Source organism: Taeniopygia guttata, chromosome 4, assembly GCF_048771995.1.
Source record: "Taeniopygia guttata chromosome 4, bTaeGut7.mat, whole genome shotgun sequence".
NCBI lineage: Eukaryota > Metazoa > Chordata > Aves > Passeriformes > Estrildidae > Taeniopygia > Taeniopygia guttata.
This window is the reverse complement of record NC_133028.1, coordinates 43,545,706-43,569,438: the sequence shown is the minus strand read 5'-3', so window position 1 is coordinate 43,569,438 and position 23,733 is coordinate 43,545,706. Positions and strand designations below refer to the sequence as shown.

Genomic DNA, 23,733 nt, shown 5'->3' with positions numbered 1-23,733 from the left:
GTGAGCGCTGCTGGGGCGGGGGTGCTGTGGGGATGCGGCTGCGAGCCGCGTACGCCTGGCGGGGCGCGGGCAGAGCGCTTTGTGCGGAGCGGGGACGCGCGGGGGGCGCCGCTCCCGCCCGGGCCGTGCCCACGCCGTGCCCGAGGGGCGGGACCGGGGCGGGACGGGGCGGGGCGGCCGCTGCCCCCCGGCCCACGCGGGGCCCCGCTCGCCACTCGCCGGTGGCGGCGGCGGCCGTGGCGCGGAGCCGAGCGGAGCTCGCCGCCGCCGCGGGAGCCTGGTGAGCGGGGAGCTGCTGCCGGGGCGGGTACCGGGCCTCCGCCTCCCGGGACAAAGCCGGGCTGGGAGGGACCCCGGCGCCGCCGCTCGGGGCCGGGGCGGGGCTGCCCGGGGGCCGGGGCGGTGGGGCTGTGCCGCTGCCCACCGAGCAGGCGGGCGGAGGGTCGGGGCGGGGGTCTGTGCCCGGCGGTCTGTGCCCGGCTCGGGGTGCGCTCCGGTCCCCACCGGCATCGCCGCCTGCCCCGGCAGCTCCGGTGGGCTCTGCCCGGTAAACTTTTCCCGGTCCTGGTGGGTGCCCGGCGCCCCAGAGGGTCCGTCTGGCAGACAGAGCTACTTGGGCTGGGGGTTTGGGGCTTTTCTTTGCGCCGGGGCATCCTTGCGCCGCAGCCTGGAATCTATCCTAGGGAACAGGTAGCCGTTACATCGGATCCTCGCCGGTGCCCCGGGACGCGCGAGGGCTTCGGGAATGCCTCAGAGCCAGGTCCTGGCTTTCGGCTTGCCCGGGGACAGACCCAGGTCCTGGCTTTCGGTCTCTTATCCCCCGGCGATCCCGGCCTGTTTCCCCGCGCGGCGCCGCGTGGGTTGGTGTGGGTGGGTCCCCGGTGCCCGGCCGGCGTGCGGACACGGCTCGCCCATGATCTGGACAGCGAGAAATGACGGCTGGAGACAGGGAAACCCTGGTCTTTAACAGGCATTTGGCAGAGCCAAATATTAAACCAGAAGTGAAGATTTTCTTCTGGCGTCCGTGCCTGATTCCCTCCCTTTGATTTTTCTTTTTAATTTGCTGGCTCTCATCAGGACACTTGTTCCACTTCGGGTGATGCTGGACACTGCGTGCTAGATCTAAAAGAAAACAAAGGATAAAACATTTTTAAAGCTATATAACCTCATTGTATGTGATGGAATATGCCTGAGAGTGATTCGCTGCCCTTTGGTTAATTCTGACTCTATAAAGTCCATGAAAAAGCCTGTCTAAAACAGTGTCTTCCCTAAAAAGAGACACACGGCAATCCCACCGATATTCCCCCTTTTTTTTCTTTTTTTGCTTTTCCAAGAAGCAAATCCTAATTTATTAGCCTGCCAGACAGGAGTCTGCAGGTGCTAATGGTTTAGCCGGTAAAAGCGGCCCTTCCCATAGTGGCACTTGAATTCGGTGATGCTTGTGGGTCAGTGGCCCTCTTCCCCTTCACTTTGTCCCACCCAGGCTCTTATTAGTTGTCTTTCTTTATGCCATGTAGTGTGGCTGTTAGAGGGGCTGGCCAGGGCATCTCTGAGCCAAGAGGCAAGAATCTTTACTGCAGTGCAAGCTGTTTTAGGGGTGCATGCAATTGCAAAAGTGTCCATAGCTCTGGTGGGCTTCCCGTATGCCTGCATGGAGGAAGTGCTTAAGGATCAGCCTGGTAAATTTTGCTCATGTGCCTCCAGGATTGGAGTGTAAAAGTGCCTGTTCACTAGGAGCCCCTCAGGAAAGAAGGCTCAGTTTGCCTGGGGATCAGTTTGCTAGGAGATGATGACCTAAACTTGGTTAGATGAGGAAGGACTCTATGGAGCCACGTGGGGAAATTGTGCGTCCCGACACCCATAGCAAGTGGCTGCGTCGTTCTCTGTCTGAACTTCCCTAATCCACTGAATTTTGCGGGAGAACTCCTGGGAAGTATCTCCAAAGTTCTTAGTTCCAGGTATCTAGCTACTGGCTAGAGTGCAATCAGACCTGGCCAGGAGGGGGTTGGCGGGGACAGGGACACAGGAATGCAGCAGGAATGTCTTGTTCCTGGGGCATTTCCCTCCTGGGGAAGGAAGATGGGAAGGAATCCTTGTCTGTGAGTAATCCAAGAGCAAAACGTTTCTCCCCTTGCAGACAATGAATCGTTTCAGCGAGCTGACACTGTTATTTGTGGCTCTTGGCAAACGAGATAAGAGCATTTTGCCAGACACTTGCTCAAATCAGTGCCAGCCCCAGCCCTGCTGATTGCCTTTCACTGGGTGGGAGAGAAGCCTTTGTGTACCACGGCAGTAATCACAGTGGTGCTTCTGGGTGAGGGAAGGTTGCTTCTGGTCCCCTTGGTTACACAGTCTCTGATTCTGGTCCTTGTGTCTGCAGGCCTTTTTATTTTCCAGAGAGAGGATGCCACTCTGGAGAAGAAATTTCTCCTGCCTGGCTCTGCTTGTGAGACTGTGAACAGCTATTTCCAAGACCCCTTTTCTTTACCCTTGATCTAAACCTTGCATGAGGCTGGTTATACATGCTGATTAAGCAGGGAATTAAATTACATAGGAATGCTGTTTGCTTGATGTCTTCTCTATTAGAGAGCTATGCTTAGAAGTTGAGACTTTTCAAGTGATTGTGTGGGCTTTAGCTAAGCTGTGAAAAAAGCCTTGTAAACAATATGCCTTTGTGATGAAGGCAGACTAAGTGTAATTATCACCTGTGCTATTAAAAATCTTCCCATTTGGGGGCATAATCAAGCTAATCAGACAGTGTTGTGCTTTTCCAGATGACTAGGTGATCCTTTTGAGTGGCTCGGGAGCAAATGCAAAATGAGCAGTGGAGGGCAGTACAGAGGACGCAGTGGGCTCTCAGTCTGACCCACGAGGATTTGAAGATGTCTGCGTGCAGTGACTTTGTGGAACACGTTTGGAAGCCCGGCTCCTGCAAAAACTGCTTCAACCCGAAGAGTTCCCATCGGCTGCAAACACCCCCAGAGGTGGGAGCTTGTGGCGTGCTCCCGGATGGAGCTAGGACCAAGCCCGAGAGCCTCGTGTTGGAAGACGAAGGTATAACTACTTCCCTCTTCTCAAAGCCAACAATTGCTGTGAAGCCAACAATGATAAACTCGGATGTTTCTGACGCGTGGGCGGATGTGAATATGAATGCAGATCTGTCACAGGTAATGATTAATCCAGTCAAAGCATGACTTCCCGTTACTTACCTATCCTCTGAGTGCTAGGAATATCTGTTACAAACGTTTCCTTCCCTTTATTTTTCCTTTTGGTCTTGACTCAGGATTTTAAGCCATATATTGGTTTCTCAGTGTATCTTTGGGTGAAGCTGAATGAGCTGTTGCTCACAAGCCATGTGCAGAGGAGCTTAAAAATACATTGTTTAGGAACTTCCGGTTTTAAAATGAGGATGCGGGTTATTTTTCTGAAAAGTTTTACTGAAAAGATGTCTTGCCTGTTTGCAGTCAGTTCTGACTGGATCTGTGGTCTTTGTGGGTGAGGAAGAAAGTGCCCTGCCTTCCTACTCCTTCTTACCAATCTTTGCCACAGCAGTAATGCCCTGTGGGTGTAGCTCCTCACCCCGACCAGTTGATACCAGCAGTGCCTCAGCAGAGTGACTGCTGCCCCACTCTGTGAGCCTGTGGCTCCTATTTCCCCATGCCCCAGAGCAGAGTCAGGGCTCACCAGCTCTCTTAGCCTCCCACTGCTGTCCCTTTCTTTTCTTCTAAGGGGTGAAGGGCACATGAGTGCGAGCTGCTATTGTTGGTGGTGTTTGATCTGTGCGTGCAGGTTTGGCATGCCTGCTCCCCAGTCCCTACTTCTGAGCATGGCCAAGCTGCTGTCCTGGGATAACCCATGATAGTCTGTGTCTGTGTTCTGGAGTCACATACTCTGGAGCAGTGTGAAATGAAATGAAAGTAAGCAGAGAGGTGCAAATATTCCTTCGCTCTCTGAATCTTTAATTGCACAGTGATTCACAGACAGGATGACAGGTTGGACATGTTTCTGGCAGCAAAACCATAGGAAGAGAAAGGAGAATGTCTTATTCCAGTGCATTGCCATTGTTGGGAATGCAAGGATTGCAAATGGTCCAGGAAATGTGACAAGTGTAGTTTTCCCTGGAAACGTTTGGGGAAATTAGTGGTGGGATGAGAGAGCAAACTAGATGGTGAATTCCAGAGTGCTGTTCTGCAGAGCTGGGCTTTTGTATTTGCAGTTTGTGGGTTTGCTTAAATTTTATTTGTCTTTCATTTTGCATATGCATGTTCTGACAGGGAATTTGTCTCTTTGACCCATGCAGGTCAGTTGGGGCGTGATTTCTGGCAAGCAGCTCCTCCTGAAATCAGGAGATGCACAGCGCATCTGCCTTGACAATTTTGGCAATGGTGGTGTGAGAAAGCCTTTCGTTCACAACCAGCCCAGCGACTGCTTGTCTTGCTGTCCTCCCAGCTACTCCATGATGGGTCTGCATGGCCTGGAGGGTCGAGTGGAGAGAAACGTCTCCATCCACAGCCTGGTACTTGTGGGTGAGGTGGGCAAGCAGGAGGACAGAGTTAAAGACAAGTTTGCCCTGCCTCATCAGGTCCCCTGCCCTAATCCATCTGCCTTGAGGGACAGAAGCACCACTAACTCCAGCAGAAACACTTCTTCCCAAGCCAGAGAAGGAGCAGCACTCCCTTCGGGGCGTGACTGTGGTCACATCTCCTCCATCTTGGAAAGTGAAGGGGGTGAGTACTGTTCAATCACGAACTGCCACAAAGAGTGCCCTGTCCCGTGGGAGCAGTGTTGCTCAGAGGAAAAGGCTGCACAGTGTGAGAAGGAGAGTCACACTCCCAGCAGGTGGAGGCAGTGGGATGCTCCTGAGATTCCAAGGCCAAGTGGCCGGGCAGTCACGTTCAGCGAAGAGGAACACAGAGCTGTGAATGTGGCATTCTGCATCACGAAAGACCAGAGTGATCCTCTTCCCTATGCCCTGTGTTCAGACAGGAAAAACCTGGCTCGCCACACTGAGCCTGCCACCCTCCTTGAGACCACGGGGAGCTGCAAGGCAGCTGCCCTTGCTTTGTCCCGGGAGGATGAGGAGTTACCTATCCCTGGGGAACCCTCTGTCACTGGAGGCCCTCGCACTGAGGGTTCAAGCACCCCTCAGCAGGCTCTGGTGGAGCCGCAGCGCCCTTGCCTCACTGAGCCAGCCCACGGTGATCCCATCTACGCCGAGAGCACCAAGAGGAGGAAGGCACAGCTGAAGGCTGCTGGCAGCCAGGCAAATGCAGAGAAGCTGGCTCACGGCACTGCCAAGGAGAAAGCTGATGGGTTGTGGCGGGATGGTGGCTGGGCTTTGGGAGGTGAGAAGGAACACCAGGACTCCACTGGCCAGGTGGCAGCAAAGATAACTATAATGACAGCACACACTGAGGATGATCACAAGACAATATTCCTCAGCAGCCCCGACTCAGCGGTGGGAGTTCAGTGGCCGTGTATTAGCCCCACCTCCCACCCTGATTTTGGGACTTCATCACCTGCTATTGAGTCTGGACAGATTTTTCAAACATCTGGATGTGAAAACAGCACAAGATTTCATCTGGCGGCTCCTGTCAAGACCTCACTTACTGAGAGTCCAGCCATCCCCCCAAAGATGTCCAAGAACAGCCAGCCAGGCAGTGAGGGGAGCCGTGTGCCCCCAGTCAGCTCCCAGGTGGGAAGGTTTGGTGATGACCACGGCCATGATGGAGCTGGCGCTCAGCTGCTGCCGAGGAGCTGTACTGATCCAGGTGCCTTTGGGGTGACCCCTTCTCCCTGCACTCATGTGAATGGGGTCTCTGTGGAGGAGTCCAGCAGAGGCCTGGCAGGCTCGTCCTATGAGAGGAGGCAGAAATACTATAACCCAATGTGGACCAAGCAGGGCCGAATAGAGGAAGAGGAGGAGCAGGAAGAGGAGCAGGAGGTCTCAAACTGCCCATGGACAGTAGGAGCTGAGAGTGGAAGAGCTGGTGCCAACTTTGTGGATGACGGCCCAATACTGGAGAGCCAGACTGGAATGACCAAGTCGTCTTCTTTCTCCTTTGATTTCCCTAAAGACAAGAGCAATGGTGTGGAGTTTGCACCACCACCGCCACCGCCGAAAAAGCAGTCTAGGTACAGCCCCGTGAGTGTGTGCATGGTGGTCTATTAACCCTTTCCAATTGGGATGGTTGCTGCAGGAGTTCATTGGCTAGAAGGTGCTTCCATTCTTTTTTCCTCCTTTTCTGTCTAAAGGTGGGCTTTCAGGAGCATGGCGGGGTGACTGCACAGCTGAAAACTATTTGTCTTTTTACTCTGAAAAGCTGTCTGATCTTTGAAAGTCTTGGTTTGGGCGTCATGTGCACTTGTAAAAGCCCTTCAGGGCTGCAAGATAGGGCCTTAAATCCGAATATTCAAGTGAGAAAAAGGTCCATGCTTGGGATGGCTGATGTTTCACAGGTCAGCTTCATTCTGTCTTGGCAGTTCCTTGATGTTGAATAGCATAGAAAACCTGGTTGCAGTCTTCTTGTAGGTCAATTTTTCTTGATGCTAATAACAAGGGCCTTCAAAATCAACATTTTCAGTTTGGCTCTAATGACTTTCTGCTTTCAAGGTGAGCTCTCAAAGCTGCAATTTCCCAGGGAGGGCTCCTTGACTGCAAGCAGGTAATTGGAGCTTGCCCGAGACGTGGGCTTGTTATGGGAGCCACCTGGCTTCAGGCAACCTTCTGCTCTCTGCTTTCCTGCAAGTCAGGTTTGCAGGCAGGGCAACTGCAGGCCCCAGAAAACAAAAGTGAGGGAGGGATAGCAGTCCATCTGGGAAGGAAATAGCCCTGCTAAGCAATTAAAAAAACCCTCAGGCTTACAATATTCACTGTGCATTTAGTATCTGCAGCTGTGTGCATCACCAAAAAAAAAAAAAAAAAAAAAAACCAACCAAAAAAAGGGGAAAAATAAATAAAACAAAGGTCAAATGAGGGAAGAAAATTTGGTTTTCTTTCCATTAATTATGTTGTCTGAATATACCAGGGAAGGATACTTCCACCTTTTGCAGTGTCCCATATTTACTTCATTGTGTGTAGCAGTTTTGCTGCCTGAAACTGTGCATTGTAGAACAGATTTGACTGCAGCCTCCTTGATTTAAAGTCAAGAGAAGAAGGGAGGGTGTTTGGAGGAGAACTTGTTGGCAGTACATTTACAGTAAATTTGGCCTTGGGGTCCATGGTCAAGCTTATGTGTAGTCATCACTGACCTACAGGTTGAGACTGTGAATTTTCCATGTATTTTGGGATTGGCTAACCCAGGGAACTACTGTTTTAAATTGGCCAAGAGGTGAACAAACGAGGTTTCTCAAGGGAAGGAAAGAGATGAACAAGTGGCTTTAGTTCTTCATAATGCTGGGCTTCCTGCTGTGATGCCACATGCCTGCTGGAGTCAGAGGAAAGGTCCACAAGCAAATGAGAACACAGATGTGTTTGCTTTTGTCCTCTGTGTGGTGTTATGACACCAGAGGAGCATTTTCTGCCCCTTTTAAGGGGCTATTTCATGCTCCTGGTGCAATTGGGCTGTGCCTGTTCTACACAGCTGCTTTTGAGTCATCCTGATGAAAGCATCTGTGTGCTAGAAAGCCTATGTGAAAGCAGGCAGGGAAGCTGAGGTGAGGGAACACGTGGCATCCATGACTGGGATCTCTGGCAGAGTAAACCCTGCCAGGTGGTTGAGGTAGGTGTTAGTTACCTCCTGTGGCTGCAGGGCAGGTTGTGCTACAGGTATTTGTCTCCCAAAGGCCTTGATTCCTGTAGCTGAGCCCTGGGGCACCTTACTCAAAAGAGCTTGGTCCTGCCTCCAGCTACTGGAGCCCAGCTGGCTGAGGAGCAGTAAGGAGCGATCTGCTCAGACTCAGGTTTTGCAAGCCCTACTTTGTTTCTTTGCTTTGAGGGTGCTTTGTTTTTGTCTAAAGCAAAACTGTGGCTGCTCAGAGAGCCTGTCAACAGGAACCAGAGTGGTGGGAGGGATAGCTGCATGCACAGCTGGTAAAATCACTATGGTGGCATTGTGTCACCCTGGGTAGTTGTCGCAGCTTTGGGCCATGGCCTGGTGCTGGGGGAACATCCTCTCTGTTTGTCCTGGGCTGCAGCCAAATACCTGAAGAAGCAGAATCACAGAGATGACTCTGAGGCACATCCATGCTCTTCTAGTGCCGGGCAGCCTGTGAATGTGTGCTTGTCCCTGATGGAAGAACCACTGATCCTTCCATTAGGCTTATGTACTCCCCACACAGAGAGAGAGAGCCTCAGCCCAGGACTGGTGGTTCAGCTGCAAACGCTCCTTTGGAGGATGGAAGTAAAGACAGTGTAGATCTGGTTGTGGCATGGGCTGGGGGCTTAGCAGATCAGGGTTCATCTCAGCTGCAGGAAAGGCATGTAACCATCCTTTTTCCTTCTAGATCTCAAGCTGCAGCAAGGCATTTGGTTTCATGCTGGAAAATTAAGTTTGCCTGTTTGACTTTCCTAATGAAATTTAATTGCTTGTTTTAAGGAAAACTTGCATGTGTGTTTGAATAGTTACAAAGCAGAGAAAGAAAAAGTGAGTCTGTAGATTTTGCTTTGTTCATCTTGGCTTCAACAATTAAAAGGGAAAAATTTTTTTACAGGGTAAATTCCTTCCAGAGACTGAGGAAGCTCTGTTTTGGAAATAAGCTGTCTCTTAGGATGGCAGAATGAGCTGTTTCAGGAGGGTTTAGAAGTTGTCGCAAGAAAAGGAAAATAATGAATATGTGCCTGTTCTTGATCCTATGTAAAGCTACTCTGGATCTTTTGCAACTGTTTCTTCATAGAATCCTATTTTTCTGCTTGTTTGAAAAATTATAGATATTTGATATCTGCTTGGTCTGAAACAGAATAACAAATAAGTATAATTACAAGGGGAAAAGGCTGGAAAGGGAAGATGGTGGCTGATCTTCTTCCAAAAGCTGGGAAGGTAGTTGGCTAGGGAAGGAGCTCACCAGGGAAACTAGGATCCCCTGGACACATACGTGCAATGATGATTTAAAGGCTCTTTGGTGTAAAGTGCTCTAGTATGGCCTTCAGTTTCTTGGCACAAGGAATGAATCTTTGCTGAAATTTATGTCTATCTTATGCAGAGGATCAGGCTTAAATGATCCTCGTGGTCTCTTCTAGCCTCCAAAACCTTTATGGCTAATTTATTTTGTGTGCCTCTTAAAGAAAGAAAAGAGTGATGCTGTTTTACATCTTGAGCTGTTTTCATTACAATTAGTGCCACCTTCAAAAGGTAGTGGCGAAAAAAGCTTCTGAATTTTGCTGAGTGTGCTGGCACGGGGTAGCAAAGGTGCAGCACAGCACTTCCCCACACCTGTCATTGCTGAACACAGCCAGGGAGAAAGAGCCTGGGGAGTGCCGAGATCGCCTGTTCCAGTGCTGCTGCCGGAGGGAGCAGAGAACAGGAGTGTTACAGAAAAGCTGCAATGCTGGAATTGGATCACAGGAGAAGAGCCAGGTGTTGGGAACAGGATCACCAGGAAAAGAGCCAGGTTTGTTCCTCGCTGGGGAGGTGGTGCTGGCTGGTGGGGCTGTGCTATGTGTTCTTGCCGGGAATCAGTCTGTGACAGAGCAGCAGCTGTATCTGAGGCAGAATATTCCTCTTTTCTTACCATTCCTGAGGCACCCATTTCTCCTTGGAGCTCAGTGTCAGGGTGTACCCCAGTGACTGAACACTCTGGTTTAAAAGGTTGTGATCTATCAGCTTATCTTTCAGGAGAGTTTGTTTCTTTTAAAATTGAAGTCATTCACTCTTCTGTGTGTTTCCTGTCTTACCTCTTAAAAAAGCACAGAGTTGGAAATTGAAATGAGATTCTTTACCTTCTTTACCACATTAGAGTATGCAGTGATTTAATTTTTGACTCACCTGCCTTCTTAATTCTGTACCCTATCTGAATTTTCCTGTGCATCTCCAGACTCCAAACCCTTGTTTCAACTTAACCTGTGCTACATAAAACCTCTCTAGTACAGGGAGGAGTGGCATAGCCCTCTGAACAAAGCTAGGAGTTCTTCAAAATCCTTTCTTTTCCTTACCTCAGTTTTGGTTTCTCCACATTTGCCAGCTTATAGCAGGATAAGTACAAATCTAAGCTTCAAATGTTGTAAGCTCCTATATGCTGGGTTTTAATTTCCCTCTGCAACCAGGGGAAGATGCTGGAAGAAACAGCAAGTGGCAAGAGGAGGAAGATATAATTATTCATGTTTCATGATAGACAAGCATATGGTACAATGGTGCTTCCTCTTGTGTAATAATTATGCCTAGCCATATGTTATGTTTGATGCTGTAATGCAGTCTGGCTTTTCTCTCTTCTGTGCATTAGTTCCATTATTTTATACTGGGAGGGGGTGTCTTGTTGACATTATCACCAAACTCCTCCTGGAGTGCAGTTTGCTGTGTGGTGATCTGTGTGTGTTCTCTGTTCTCCGTTCCTCTGTCACATGATTTACAAAGCTCAGCATCTCTGTTATCTGTTCAGTCCTGTCATCTGTGCTGAGGAGGAGTGTTCTCCTCCTGCTGGCACAGCAAGGCTGGGTGACCCTCGTGGTGGCACTGCAGAGTGACCCCGGCTCTGTGCGGGGCAGGGGTGCCTTGCACATCCTCCAGCGCTGCCAGCAGGCTGCCCGTGGGATGGCTGCGGGAAAGGAGCGAGCGGGAGCCTGGCAGCTTTTCTGTCTGAGGGGCCACCTGCTCTCAAAACCTGCCCATTGCACTTGTGGAAAGTAACCAGATCTCCATGTCAAATCTCAGACAGGAAATTCAAGAGGAAGGTATGTCCAAAACCCAGGGATTCCCAGGGCAATATCCCAAGGCATGTGGATCTTCTGCAGTTAGGGGAGCCAAGCTTTGGGGCCCATCTCCACTGTCTCTCTGAGAAGTGCAAAGCATGCTGTTGGTGATGCTGGAGTCCCACAGCAGCATTAGGTGGGACCCTGATCTGTGGAGACATGTGAAATTATACACATGGTTACTGGTCAAATTGAGACACAGGAAAGATGAAGCAGACCCTGGCCAGAGGTGCAACCTGAGACAAGGGAAGTGAGCTGGGTCCCTTTTCAATGTTAAGAGGACTGCAAACAGTGGGTTTGACGGGGGTTTGTTTTGTTTTGGTGAGTTTTTTTACAAGACCACTCTTTTCAATTTTGAATTGTTTTAGGCAGGACTGTGAGAATCATATGGAAAGTCAGCTGGATTAAATTGTTTATTATGGGAAAGCTTGGAAATGGGGAACTGGGAGGGTTGCCTGCATATGCCAGGCTGTTGCATGGAGGATGTTGAGTAATTGAAGGGTATTTAAAGCTGCCAGAATAGCTGGAGAGCTGAAAATCTGTCAAAGCCTGTGGGTTTAGGTTATTAGATTGGGAGAGCTGACTCTGGTGACCTGTTCTTTATGCACAGGCACACAATGACGGCTCTGGTGCTGCTCTTGAAATTGCTGGTTATGTTTTAGGTGCTGAGTAGGCATTTCTAAATTGATGTAAATTAACTACTGTTACATCTTTCTGAAGAGGAGTGTAGCCCACGGATGTTTACAAGTCAATGGTGCAGGGCACAAACTCAGTGTTTCCTTCAGGTTTAAGATGGGTTGTGCTCTTTATTTCCAATATCCTTTGGTGATTTCCAATATCCTTTGGTGATTTCCAATATCCTTTGGTGAAAAGGGCAAGACAGAAAATAGCCACCTGTGCCGTTGCACTCAGATGGGGTGGAAGGAATACTAGCAAAGCAGGGAATGTTTGGAGTAGCTGTAAATCAGGTCCCACAGGCTGTTGCAGCGATGAGCTGTTCAGCTCTTGGGGTGGAATTTTACTGAAATGGGAGAGTTTGACCCTAGCAAGTTTTCAGTAGTAATTCTTCAGTAGAGTGGGCGGTATTTTGATCTGTGCAGGCTGCACCCTGGGATTCAAGCAGCTCATAGGAAAAGAGGGAGATGTGAGGCAGAGGTAATTCCAGGAGCTGGCCTGGCTGTAACATCTGAAACAAGAGCAGGATGTCGTTTAAGCGGCAAACAATTTCTATTTCGGTGCGCCCATTCAGGAACTGCGCTTTACATCAGTCACGGCGGTGTGGGGAGGAAACGGGGCTCTCTCTGCATCTGACTTCACCATCGCTGAGCGCAGCAAGGGCAGCAGCCAGCACGGCTCTGGCCGGCGCAGCGCTGCGCCCAGGTTGCTCGCAGGAGGAATAGGTGTGGCTGTGCACCGCGGACCTTGGACCGCGCCGAGCAAAGTCTCATCTCTCTCTGAGTGCGGGAATGGTAAGGCAGCTCTGTGAGTTTGTGTTTAGTGATGGGAAAGAAACAAAAATGCACCGAGTTTTCGGGGGGGCTGGGGGAAGGAATGTGTTAGAAAACATCTCGTCTGTGTGAATCAAGACCGGATAGCTTGGTAAATCTTCTTTTCTGATGGATTCAAATGCTTCTTTGATTCTTGCTGGGTCAGACAGTGTACCAGCATGGGTGTGCACCCTTGCATTTTTTCCACCCAAATTATTAAATGTTAAACATAATAGAAAGTTATAGGATGAAGCTGTATCTTTATAGTAAAAAAAAAAACCAAACAATAATTGAAGTTGGTTGCTTTCAACAGCATTAGTCATAACAGACCTAAACCCCTCAAACTCTCTGTCTCTTTCTCTCTTTCTCCCTCTCTAATTTTTTAAACTGTGACTTGTGTGGTGCATTGTGAAGTTTTGTAAATTGTCCCCAAGAGGCTGGCTGTGATAAATTCATCACTGGTGGAAGACCAGTGTCTCTGCTGAAGTATACCTGAACTGGTGTTTAGAGCCTTATTTTCATCAGCCCTTGAGTATTTTTAGACCAAGGCTGCTCAGGCAAATGAGGAAGTCTGGCAGAAGTTTCTTCCGGGCTTCTCATACACTCTGCTCTCCATGTGGTGGTGTGGACACAAGAGTAAGTGCTTTGTCTGGATTGGGAATTAAACATTTCTCAATCTTCAAATAAAAATCTGTGTCTGCTGTGCTTGGGAGTTTTAGATGAGGAGGGGTCCCACGCATGTGACCAGGGTGCCACAAGAAAATGGTCGTGCATGTCTTTTGTTTGTCTTTCTCAGCAGCCATTCAGCAGTCTGATTAGGAAACACCGGATACCTTCCAGCAAGATAGCTGGTGGAAGTCCTTTTACTTCTGTACAAGTCTGCTCCTAACCTTTTTACATTCTTAATCAATGTGTTGAATTTTATCAGCAGATTGGCAGATTTACTTAAAAAAATGTAGACTGATAACCTTTGTGTTCTGGCTGACAGAGTGGGAACTGTACCAATGCTAAGAGTGTTTATGCTCTTCTGTGCTGCCTGATTTTAACAGTTTCTCTTGTTTTCCAAGGCAGAAACATGAAGAAAATGCAAGGGAAATTCTTTATCTTAGCAAAAACTCCTGCTTGCCTAAACTGGTCACTTAAACCATGACCTAGCAAGTTATAAGCCCGGATTATGGTTGTTTTATTTATTTTTTTAGGTGGAAGCTACATGGCAAACTGCAGGTCTTACATTAAAAACTGTGTGGCAGGTTCTGAGTTTGGCAGATGCATGTTTTCTGCTGAGATGCTTCTTCTTTTGTAAGGTGCTGGTTGTTAACTGTGATGCGCGGTTGGAGATGACGGACTCTTCTGCTACCTATGCTTCTGTCATGCAGGAATGGGGTTCACACACCCAGCCTCAACCTGCCTTCTGTAAAATGGGAGGAGTGAGGCTACTTCCTTCCCTTGAAAACTTTGTTGAAGGCAAACACTGGTGCGTCCCCACTTCTGAGTGGCAGTGGCCAAAATGGGATGTGGTCCAGGACCTCACGTGTTCTAGGCAAAGGACGTGCAGACTGGGGCTGAATGTTCTTGGCTCACCAGCTTTCCCTCTCTGCTCAAGCACAGCTAGTTTGGTATGGGGACTGCAAACCTATAACCTGCTCAGAGTCTGTGAGATGCAATTCCCCAGGTACTGGAGAAAGAAGAAAAGTGCACAAGAATGAGGTCGTTTAGTGTGATAAGAGACTGTGCAGTGTATGGATAGGCAGAGAACAAACTAAGGCTGCTCTCAGCTTGAGCAAAAGCGCTTGCAGGGTATCCTTCTGCTATCTGTCTCCTGACTTCTCTTTCACTCTCTCTAGGCACGCTCTGAAAATGAACCCAAGTAACACTGAGTTGGAGAGAGTCAGCAACAGCTCTGCAGAGAGCCTCAGCCCACCCTTCAGGAGTGCCCACGTCAGCTTCACGGCTGGCTCCAGCGACAGCCTCGACTCGGACACACAGACCGGCAGCGATGGCAGTAAGTGACCACCGCCTATGGGAGAGGTAGCATTGTACCTGAGCCCCACTGCTGGGACAGCATCCTCAGAGCAGGGGTCACGAGGGTCCAGTCCCCAGCTCCCCCAGAGACCCTTCATCTTTCCACTTCTCCTACCCTTCTGCCTCTTGATGCACTTCTGATGAATGTGGCAGAGTCTGACCAACATCACAGACTTTTCCCTCTTTGATTCGGCACATGCCAATATTATTCACCCTGTAGACCTCCTCTGGTCTAGACAAAATCTCCATATAAAAACAATTCTGTTTGTGCTTCATGCATTTTGTGATGTCACAAAAGCCCTGCAATAGAAAGTCCTACATAGATTTGAGGAGTACCAGAAGGAGTTTTCTGCTAGACATGATCTCTCCCTCTCATTGTGTTCCCAGATATTTCTTAAGGGGAAAAAAATCTGCCTGCACTCGTTTAACTGAGATTAAAAAATACTTACTATGAAGTCACTTTTTTTCATCAGTGCGTAACTTCGGCATGCACTAACGTGTTCACCAGCTCAGAAAGTATTTCCTTAGCAAGAGCAACCTTCATGTAGTGGAAGTTCTGTCTTTCCAAGAGCAACAGTGTGCAGCAATAAAATTAAGAGCCAGAGCTCTGAAAACTGTTTTTCCACCACTAACTTGGAGTCTGAGAGTGAGACCTTGCCAGGAAATTGTAGAGGGGTAAGAAAAACTCACATATGTTGGATCTTTACTTGCTAGGCACAGAAGCATTTTGCTGTCAAAAATGATAGGAACAAGAGGATTTCTCTGACTTCACTAACAGAAGCAACTGTTTAAATTCATCATAGAAAAGATGAGTTTTTAAATGAACACTTGAATACAGATGTCTTGCTGATGCAAGCAAGAAGCTGTGCAATCAGTCACTGAGTGAGGTGAGCTCAAATTAATTGGCTATGCTGTCAGCTGTTAAAATATGAAGTGGAGGGGAGCCCTTGACACGTAGAAATACTCCATGCTGAAGGTGCAGAGCACTGTTAGGAGAGTTGTGAAAGAGGTTAATTCATTACCCTCTGCCTGGGGCAGAGCCCAGCAGCATATAAAAAAAACTTAAGAGCAATTTGGCATTTGTGGGCTATGCATGTGGACTGGTTGCCAAAGATTCCAGTGCTGACGTTCATTTCCTAAGACTCTCTCAAGTAAATCTTGTCTCTTGAAACAGGGATTCAGCTGCATGTCCTGGCAGAGATGCCTCTGGTGAGGTACTCGTGGACTGCACTGAAGAATTTCTGTTGGCTCTATCCTCTGTCAAAGCCATGTGGATGGAAGTGGCAAGAGGTCCCATGCTGAATGATTCCTGCCTGTGGCTTTTGACAGGGTTTTAATGGAGACAATCTTTCCTGTGGACCCATTAGAGTATGATGCAGATGTGTAGGTTTTCACTAAAGCTTGGAGCATGAATCTCAATTGTTAAGGCAGATATTTCTTAGCTGAAACTGGGGAGCAGTCACTTGCCAGGCAACTGGGTGTACATTGCAGGCACACAGCTGGGGCAAGGGTACAACAGGAGTCAGATAGTTCGGCACCCAAGCACTGGGGCAAGAGAGACGTGCTGATTCACATTTCCTACAGAGCTATTTCTGAGCATAAGGTCACAAACGGGCTGTTGAAACAGCTTTGCATGGGAGACAAACCTGCAGAGGCTGAAATCAGTGCTGCTCATTCCTGAGGTATCTCTCGGTGATGTTGGTGTTATGGGATAGATTACAGGAGGTGCATACAGAGAACTTTGGCACTGGAGGAGACAAATGAAAATTGATCAGTGCTACCACAATCTGGTGAGGAGGGAAAGGGCCAGATGGTGCCAGCATCCACTCTGGTACCTGAGAACCAGGGGATCTGCCCTCACCTCATGTGGTCTCAGGTGGTGGAGCAGCTAACAGGGATTGCTTCTCTAGCACAGCTGTGCAAACCTGCAAGTGACACGCCAGGACAGGCTGGGAGCTCAGGGACCTGTGGCCCTGCACTTGGAGGTTGTACGTGACTGCTGGTGAGTCACTTGGCTGTGAGGAGACAAGTGCCTCCTTCGGGCTGACACGGAAAGGGCCCCAGGCATTCCTCTGGAGCAGGCAGAAAGCTGCTGTGAGGAAGTGCCCGCTGGCTGGCAGTGGAACCCCCAGCAGTAGCTCTGTGAGGAGGAAGGATCATTTGCTACCACTCTGCAGCTTTGGAAAATAAATTTAAAGCAATAGATCCTGCTATCTGCTGAACTATTTCCTATTTGCTTGGAGCAAAACCCCACCTTTCACCTTTCAAGGTTTACACTTGCATGTGAGTTGTTAGCAGGGTCCCATTTGTCATTCAAGTGGCATAGATAAATTCCCTTGAATTATTGTCTCTCTTCTTTTAAATTCCCCTCCACTCCTCACTTGTTCTGTCTCGATGACCTGAAATTATTGCTCTTTATTTCAATGTCAGATCACCTTTTTGTCCTTTGTTTTAATGTCCCACTTTTTTCATGGCATGTTAAGTGTATTACCCAACTCCATTGTGACTTGGGTAGGAAAGCAGCTGCTATGGCTGCTCAAAATGAGCCAGCCATCCCAGCCCAATCCAAGTACAGCTGGCATGTGGAGCTGCTTGGGGTTTAGTGCTATATAGTGGGGCCAGCCTGCCCTCTGAGCAAATAACAAGCTGGGAAGCAGGCCATGGTGGGAAGGCCAGATTTTTTTCAGCTAGATGGAAAGTGCCGAAATCCCAGGTTTGCTCAGCAACCCTTCCCCATTGTGAAGCGAAGAGAAAGGTTCGATATATACTTGGAGTGCTCCAGTATATCGAGTACAGCCAGAGGGCTGGAGCTGTGTGCCATGAGTCACTCTCTCCTTATCATGCCCTGCTGCTGAAGCACTGGGTGGCAGCTCCCAGGTGAGAGAGACTGTGTTTAAAAGATTGTCCTTGTATCAAGTGCTTCATTCTTACCTCCCTGTAGATGACATCACAGCTTAAATATTTACCCTCTACTACCTTTTTACTACTGTATATGCAGTTCATAGGGGAATGGTTTCAAGGGTGGGGAAGTGCATTTCTCTGGATGGCTGGTTGCAGCCTGCTTTGCAAACCTGCTCTATTAAACTGGATTAAATCCCTAACGTCTCCGGTAAAACTTTGCACTTGTGAATAGCTGAAGACTATGAACTGGGTTCAGATGTAACTTGGCTTGCTGCTTTTCTTCTCAGCCAGGGCCCTGGGGATGGCAGGGATATGGAGAAGGACCTGTGCTCTCAGCCTGAAAGGGCTACTCATGTCATCTTCTTGTGTGTTGCTATCTCCTAGGACACTCTTCTGAGCCGAACCACTCGCCTCCTCCAGCTGAGAGCCAAGTATTTCCCTCTGTCCCTTTCCTTGCTGTCTCCACTGAGGATGGTCCCTCCTCTGCCCCCAGCTGCCCGCCCCCTCTGCCCCAGAAGAAGACAGTGATCAGAACTGTGTCTTCTCCAGATGGCTTTTTTGGGGGACAGGCATCTTCAGGCAAAGCAGCTGGTGCTGCCAGCCCCAGGCTGAATGTCAGCCACTCTGAGAGCAATATGTGCCTCCGAGAGGAGTCTCCCTTCATCCACCCAGCCAGCCTGGGGGGACGCCCTGGTGCCTTCTCCTCCTCTGAGTCCCTGGAGAAAAGCTCCAAAGGAAACAGCTACTGGGGCTCAAGCACCGGTAAGAGCACAGGGGCTTGTGGGCCCAGCAGAAACCTCCAGTCCCTCTCCTCCTCACAGCTCAGTGTGTCCAGCCAGGTGTCCTCGGCCTCCAGCCTCCACAACCTCCTGAGCAACATGGACAGCAAGGAGGGGGTGTACAGCAAGCTGGGGGCCCTGTACGCCGAGTCCCTGCGGCGCCTGGTCGCCAAGTGCGAGGATTGCTTCATGCGGGAGCAGAAGAACGAGCTGCACTTCAGCGAGAACAACTGGTCGCTCTTCAAGCTGACCTGCAACAAGCCCTGCTGCGACTCGGGGGACGCGATTTATTACTGTGCCACTTGCTCCAAGGACCCTTCTACTACCTATGCTGTGAAGGTAAGCCCACAGCCAGGAGGTGTCCAGGCTTATCTCCATCTTCCAGGTGGAGATGTGTGCGCTAGCAGCACATGGCGTCTCATACAATGTCTTGTTTTTTCTGCTTGTATTTCTCACGGGTGAAGTTAGATGAGCAAAATCCCTTCCAAAATTGCCACTTTCCCCTTACTGCTTGCGAAGGTTAATTTGGAGAAGGAGTTTTCATTGTAACAAATGCCAGTCAGATTTAACTTATTGCTAAAGGGGTCTGAAACCCAACCATTTTCTCCCTCTGAAAACATCTTTGTGCAAATACTCTGTTGTAAACTCAGAGGCATTCACCTGATGACACAAGCTGATGAAAGGCTGCATTTTTGCCTCTGCCTGCCTTTTAAGTAGAAGCTCTGACCCAGATACTGAGTGCTTATATGATCTTGAAACTACAGACAATAAGATATTGCAGATCCCAATTAAACAATGAGAGGCTGACCCAGACATGCTGTGTAAGGTCAGGTCTGAAATTCTTTCATGTAACTCCATGGAATACATGTTTTGAAATGGAAACTTAAGGTGCAATAGTTCAGCTCTTTGAAACCTGGATAAGTAAGCTTATCCAACCAGTTCCATGGACATCCTGTGGATTTTGGGTTCTTGGTCAATGTTGCTACTTGAATACAGAGATTTTAATTTCTGTTCTGACTTAATACTGGTGATATCTCACTGCTGCTTATTCCTCAGGTTGTTTTCAAAGCCTAAAGTAATTCTCAAAAAAGCACTGTCAGAGATGCATTAAGGAAAGAAAAAAGAAAAAGAACAAAAAATCTCTGCTAAATAGTTTCCACCATTATGAACTCTAAGGGTTGTTCTAGAATGTTTTAAAACATCCCTAAGGGATATTCTAGTTAAGTGGTAGCTTAAAAGCCAGTTCATATCCTAAAGGAAATACAGTCAACCCAACAGGGGGGCTGTAAATAACCAGAATCAAATTAGATGAGATCTTGCACCAATACCCTTAGTCCATCAGTCAGAGCTGCAGCTTTTCTTGTGTGTTATACCTAATCCGTCACAACTTTCTTCCTGAAGCTTAAGAAGTGTTGTGCTCCTTTTCAATCTGCAGTTCCCTGTGGCACACCCACACCTTGGCTTTTGCCTGCCATGCTAGGTGGGGTTCAGTAGCTCAGCTCTATGGCTGTAGCGTATGAATTCTTGCCAAGGCAGAAACAGCACATTTCAGCCTCTTGACAGGACTGCACTTGTGTCCCTGTGTGTGAAGTGGGCTCACTCTGTGCCCTAGGTACACTGCAGAGCGTCTTAACAAAGTCAAAGCCACTGCAACAAGGCCATACTCTGTGCCAGCTTAGTGATGCTGTGTATGTGTTTATCCATGTGCATGGATACAATTCCTGTGTGCCACCATCCCTTTGGCAGCCAAAGCAGGGAATTAATAATTGTGAAACTATTCAATTGGCTGATCCCTAGTTGCCCCTCCTGGCTTCTGGTATAGATTTTTTGACATGAAAGAGATCACAGACCTGTAGTTAAAATTAGAGTTGGAGAGCTCAAAATAGGCAGAGGATCAGACTTGAGCCGAGAAGCCAGAGTCTGAGCCGTGCACAGACAGACATGACTATGAATAAAACAGTTTGGAAATGGCTTTAGAAGAGGAATTCAGCCAATATATGCTCCATGCCTTGGCTTCTTTCTCCACTAGAGGTGTGTGACTAAGCCAGCCCAGGCTCCTACTTGGAGCTTTTAGCAGGGAGGATGCCTCTGGTGCAGCCAAAGTCAAGAAGAATGGCTGGATGGGGAAGATTTCCCTGTATTTGGCTGTAGTTGTTCTACCAGAGACTTCTCTCTTGCCAGGAATTCCCTTCCTTTTCCTATGCCTTACCTGACTTTCCTTTGGGAGGAGGAGCAAGAAGGTTTCTTAGCCAGAGGGCTGGAAGGTCTGCTGTGCATATGGGGACCTCCTGCATCATCCTGGGTCCCACTACATTCATCTGCATTCTGCCTAGCTTTCCAAAGCTTGTCTTTCCACAAATAAGCCAGGGCGAGGTATTTTTGTTTAGAAAAGAGAGGACAATAGGGATTTGAAATGCCCCATCTCCACAGTTCTGTCTCATCTGAGTGAATTATCTGTAAATGCCTAGATTCAAACCCTTGCTGGAGGAATACAAAAGCAGCCCTCTTCTTCAGCTCCTCTCTGTTCTTGTGTATATTTTAACTTGGAGGCAAAATTGATTTCTAGTACGGTTTTGCACGCATGCTGTGACTGGCACTGACACGCTCCAGGCTTTGAAACCTTTTATGCTGAGTTTCAGCCTGTTGCTTACTCCTGTGGATGACATATAAACACATGGCTAAATAAAGGGGGAAAAGAGTATAATAGAAATGCCAGAAGGCCCCATAAGCTAATGGATACTCCTATAATAAATCTGGCTTTGAGCGTCTAATGCAGTATAAAGCTAAAATAGGGAAGAAAATGAAGATAGAACTCATGTAGGTTAAAGAGAATCCAGATTATAAAATTCATTTTTCTCCCTAGAGTTTGCTGCACTTTCATTTCTTTCTAGGCCTGTTGTAAGCCCCCATTTTCTTTTTTATGTTTTTTTTTTTTTTCCTGTGCTGAGGAGTATAGCTTATTGCTGGTTACCCTTAGCCATTGATCAGGGGCTTGAGAGCAGTTACTGACACACAGAAGTGGAATGGTTGAGGAGGATGTGAAAGTGGCTCCAGGGCTTGGGACCAGAGAAGGATCAGGTGGGAAGAAAGTGCTGGAGGCCTCTGTCCACCCCTCACCACAAAAACAGCACTGTTGCTCACAGTCACTTCACATTGAATGGGGCCTCATCCAGTACTGTTAACTATCTCCAGAGATGGACACAGCATGTCTTCTGCCACAAGCTTTGCTTTTCTCCCTCCAGGAATGTCTCTTGGGTTGCAGGAGTTTATCTCAATGATACCTGTGATGTAAAAGCTATGTTGCTTCTGTTGGCAGTGAAACGAAATCTTCAGAAGTTATTCATGGTAGGACTACTGCCCTCCTTTCCTCCAATTACTGGGCATTGCCAGTACATTCCATTACAAAGGAAGCATGCCCAGAAATGCAGCCCAGGCATCTGGTGGCTAAGGTTGGGCTGTTGCAGGACAAAAACAATCCTCAAGTCAGGAGATAATTTAAAGTGCTTAAGGGACCAATGCACATCTGGCTTCTGCTGTCCTGTTGTCTTCCAGAGCATCTGCAAATCACAGCTTAGCATCCCACCTCTCAGCTTCTGGTCTCTGCCCTGTCTCTGTCACCAGCTGATGAGACTTTTCTTTTGGTCTCTCTTCACAGATTTGTAAAACCCAGGAGTCCAAGGTAGCTGCTTCATACTGCAGCCCTGCAGTGCCAGTTCACTTCAACATCCAGCAGGACTGTGGGCATTTTGTGGCCTCCGTCCCCTCCAGCATGCTGCTGGCCTCAGATGTGGGGAAAAGCATGCCTGGAGATGGCTTCCATCCCTCGCGCACTGCCAGCGAGCACGACTGTGTGGTGGTCATCACCCGCGAGGTGCCGAGCCAGACCACCGCCGACTTCGTGAGGGACTCAGTGATGCTCCACCAAGCCAAGCCAGAGCTGTATGAACGTCGTGTTTGCTTCCTGCTCCTCCAGCTCTGCAACGGCTTGGAGCATCTCAAAGAGCATGGCATCATCCACCGTGACCTGTGCCTGGAGAACCTCCTGCTTGTGCCCTGCAAACCCCCCATGAGCTGTGTGAAAGCCAAAGATGACAAACACTTACCCCGCCTCATCATCAGCAATTTTTTGAAAGCTAAACAGAAGACTGGAACTGGAGACTCCAAGCTGAAGAAGAGTCAGGCCCGGCTGGCCCCGGAGATTGTGTCTGCTTCTCAGTACAAGAAGTTTGATGAGTTTCAGACTGGTATTCTCATCTATGAACTGCTGCACCAGCCCAACCCCTTTGAGGAGAAGGTACACCTCAGGGAGCAGGAGTACAGCCCTGAGGACCTCCCTGCTCTACCCAGCCTGTCCATCTACTCCCGGGGTCTCCAGCAGCTGGCCCACCTACTGCTGGAAGCAGATCCCATCAAGCGTGTGCGGATCACCGAGGCCAAGCGGATGCTGCAGTGTCTGCTTTGGGGGCCCCGAAAAGACCTCATGGAGCATCCCCTGGGCCATGAGGAAACCCTGCGCCAGGTGCTGCAGAACTGGGTGGACATGAAGCGTGCCCTGCTCATGATGAAGTTTGCAGAGAGGGCCGTGGACACGGAGCGGAGCATTGAACTGGAGGACTGGCTGTGCTGCCAGTATTTAGCATCTGCTGAGCCAACCTCCCTCTTGCACACATTAAAACTGCTGCAGCTGCTCTGACCTCGGATGTGTCTCAGAGGCAGCTGAGGGCTCCTGACTGCCTTGTGGCTAAAGGTACACAGCCCTTTGATAAGCGAGAGGTTTGAACCTCAGCTGTGAATGCACGTTCAGCTCCTGGCCTGCACTCCAGTCAGAGTGCACAAGGCATATTTAGTATCCTCAGCACTGTTAGTTTGTGAGCAGGCAAAACTGGGAACCTACCCCTATTTTGGGGGTTTTTTGTCTTTTGGTATGGTAAGTGTGGACTAATAAATTCCTGCCTGCATGTGTGCATGTTTCTAAAGAACTCACTGTACCAAGTTGATTTCTGTGCCTATGGGACTGTCCTCTGATCCCCACCTCTCCCAAAACATCAGAGCCTTTGTGTCCAGGAACAACATCACGCTCTAGAATGTGAAGCAGGGATGAACGGGTGTCTGGTTCTCTTCAGGAGCAAAGGCAGTTCACATAATACTCCTTTGCAAGGGGGAACCTGGGGCTTTCAAATTTACATCTTTTGTGAGTATTGGCATCCATTTTGCTTCTCCCTTCCAAAGCAAAAATTACTGCTTGTTTCTGTGTATCAGTTCTTTTTTTCCTCCATGGGCAGTTCAGTATCAGCTCCCTGTTACCTTCGGTAGATACTAATACAGCCTGGCTTTCCTGTCAAGTGGTGCAGATGTAGTGGAGCACCACTGTTGGATTGAAGGGGTGAGAGAGAGATCAGGGTGGGCCTGTTCTGAGAATGGTGCTGGGAATTACCCCTTGTAAAGCTAATGAAATGGAAAATCCCCAATTCACCTCCAGGGCCTTGGGGGGAAAGTCAGGGCCAGGTTGCTTTGCTTTCCCCATCCCTCCAGCTCCCTCCCTTTGCCTGGTAATTCACCTGTCCCTTCTGCCTAACATTTATTTAACTCCTTTACTGAGAGATGAGCTGGCACGTGAAAGGCTGGGGCCACTACAAGCCGGCAGGGTCTTATTGCTGGTAGTCTTTGAATTAGAAATGCATAGGGCTGGGTGTGCTGCAAA

At 48.9% G+C, this 23,733-nt stretch overlaps 1 protein-coding gene across 2 annotated transcripts; it reads left to right on the top strand.

Moving 5' to 3' along the window:
* Window positions 1-201: 201 nt before the first annotated feature.
* Window positions 202-23,011, top strand: PRAG1 (PEAK1 related, kinase-activating pseudokinase 1). 2 transcript variants are annotated; one of them, XM_030271525.4, is made up of 6 exons: window positions 202-280; window positions 2,775-3,167; window positions 4,301-6,135; window positions 14,175-14,332; window positions 17,638-18,371; window positions 21,688-23,011. In XM_030271525.4, exons 2-6 carry the CDS (start codon window positions 2,811-2,813, stop codon window positions 22,723-22,725), a joined length of 4,122 nt encoding a protein of 1,373 aa, XP_030127385.4. In that variant the 5' UTR covers window positions 202-280; window positions 2,775-2,810; the 3' UTR covers window positions 22,726-23,011. The 2 variants fall into 2 exon arrangements, with proteins under 2 accessions (XP_030127385.4, XP_072784585.1); XM_072928484.1 differs by having other exon boundaries at window positions 210-280; window positions 2,783-3,167.
* Window positions 23,012-23,733: the final 722 nt, after the last annotated feature.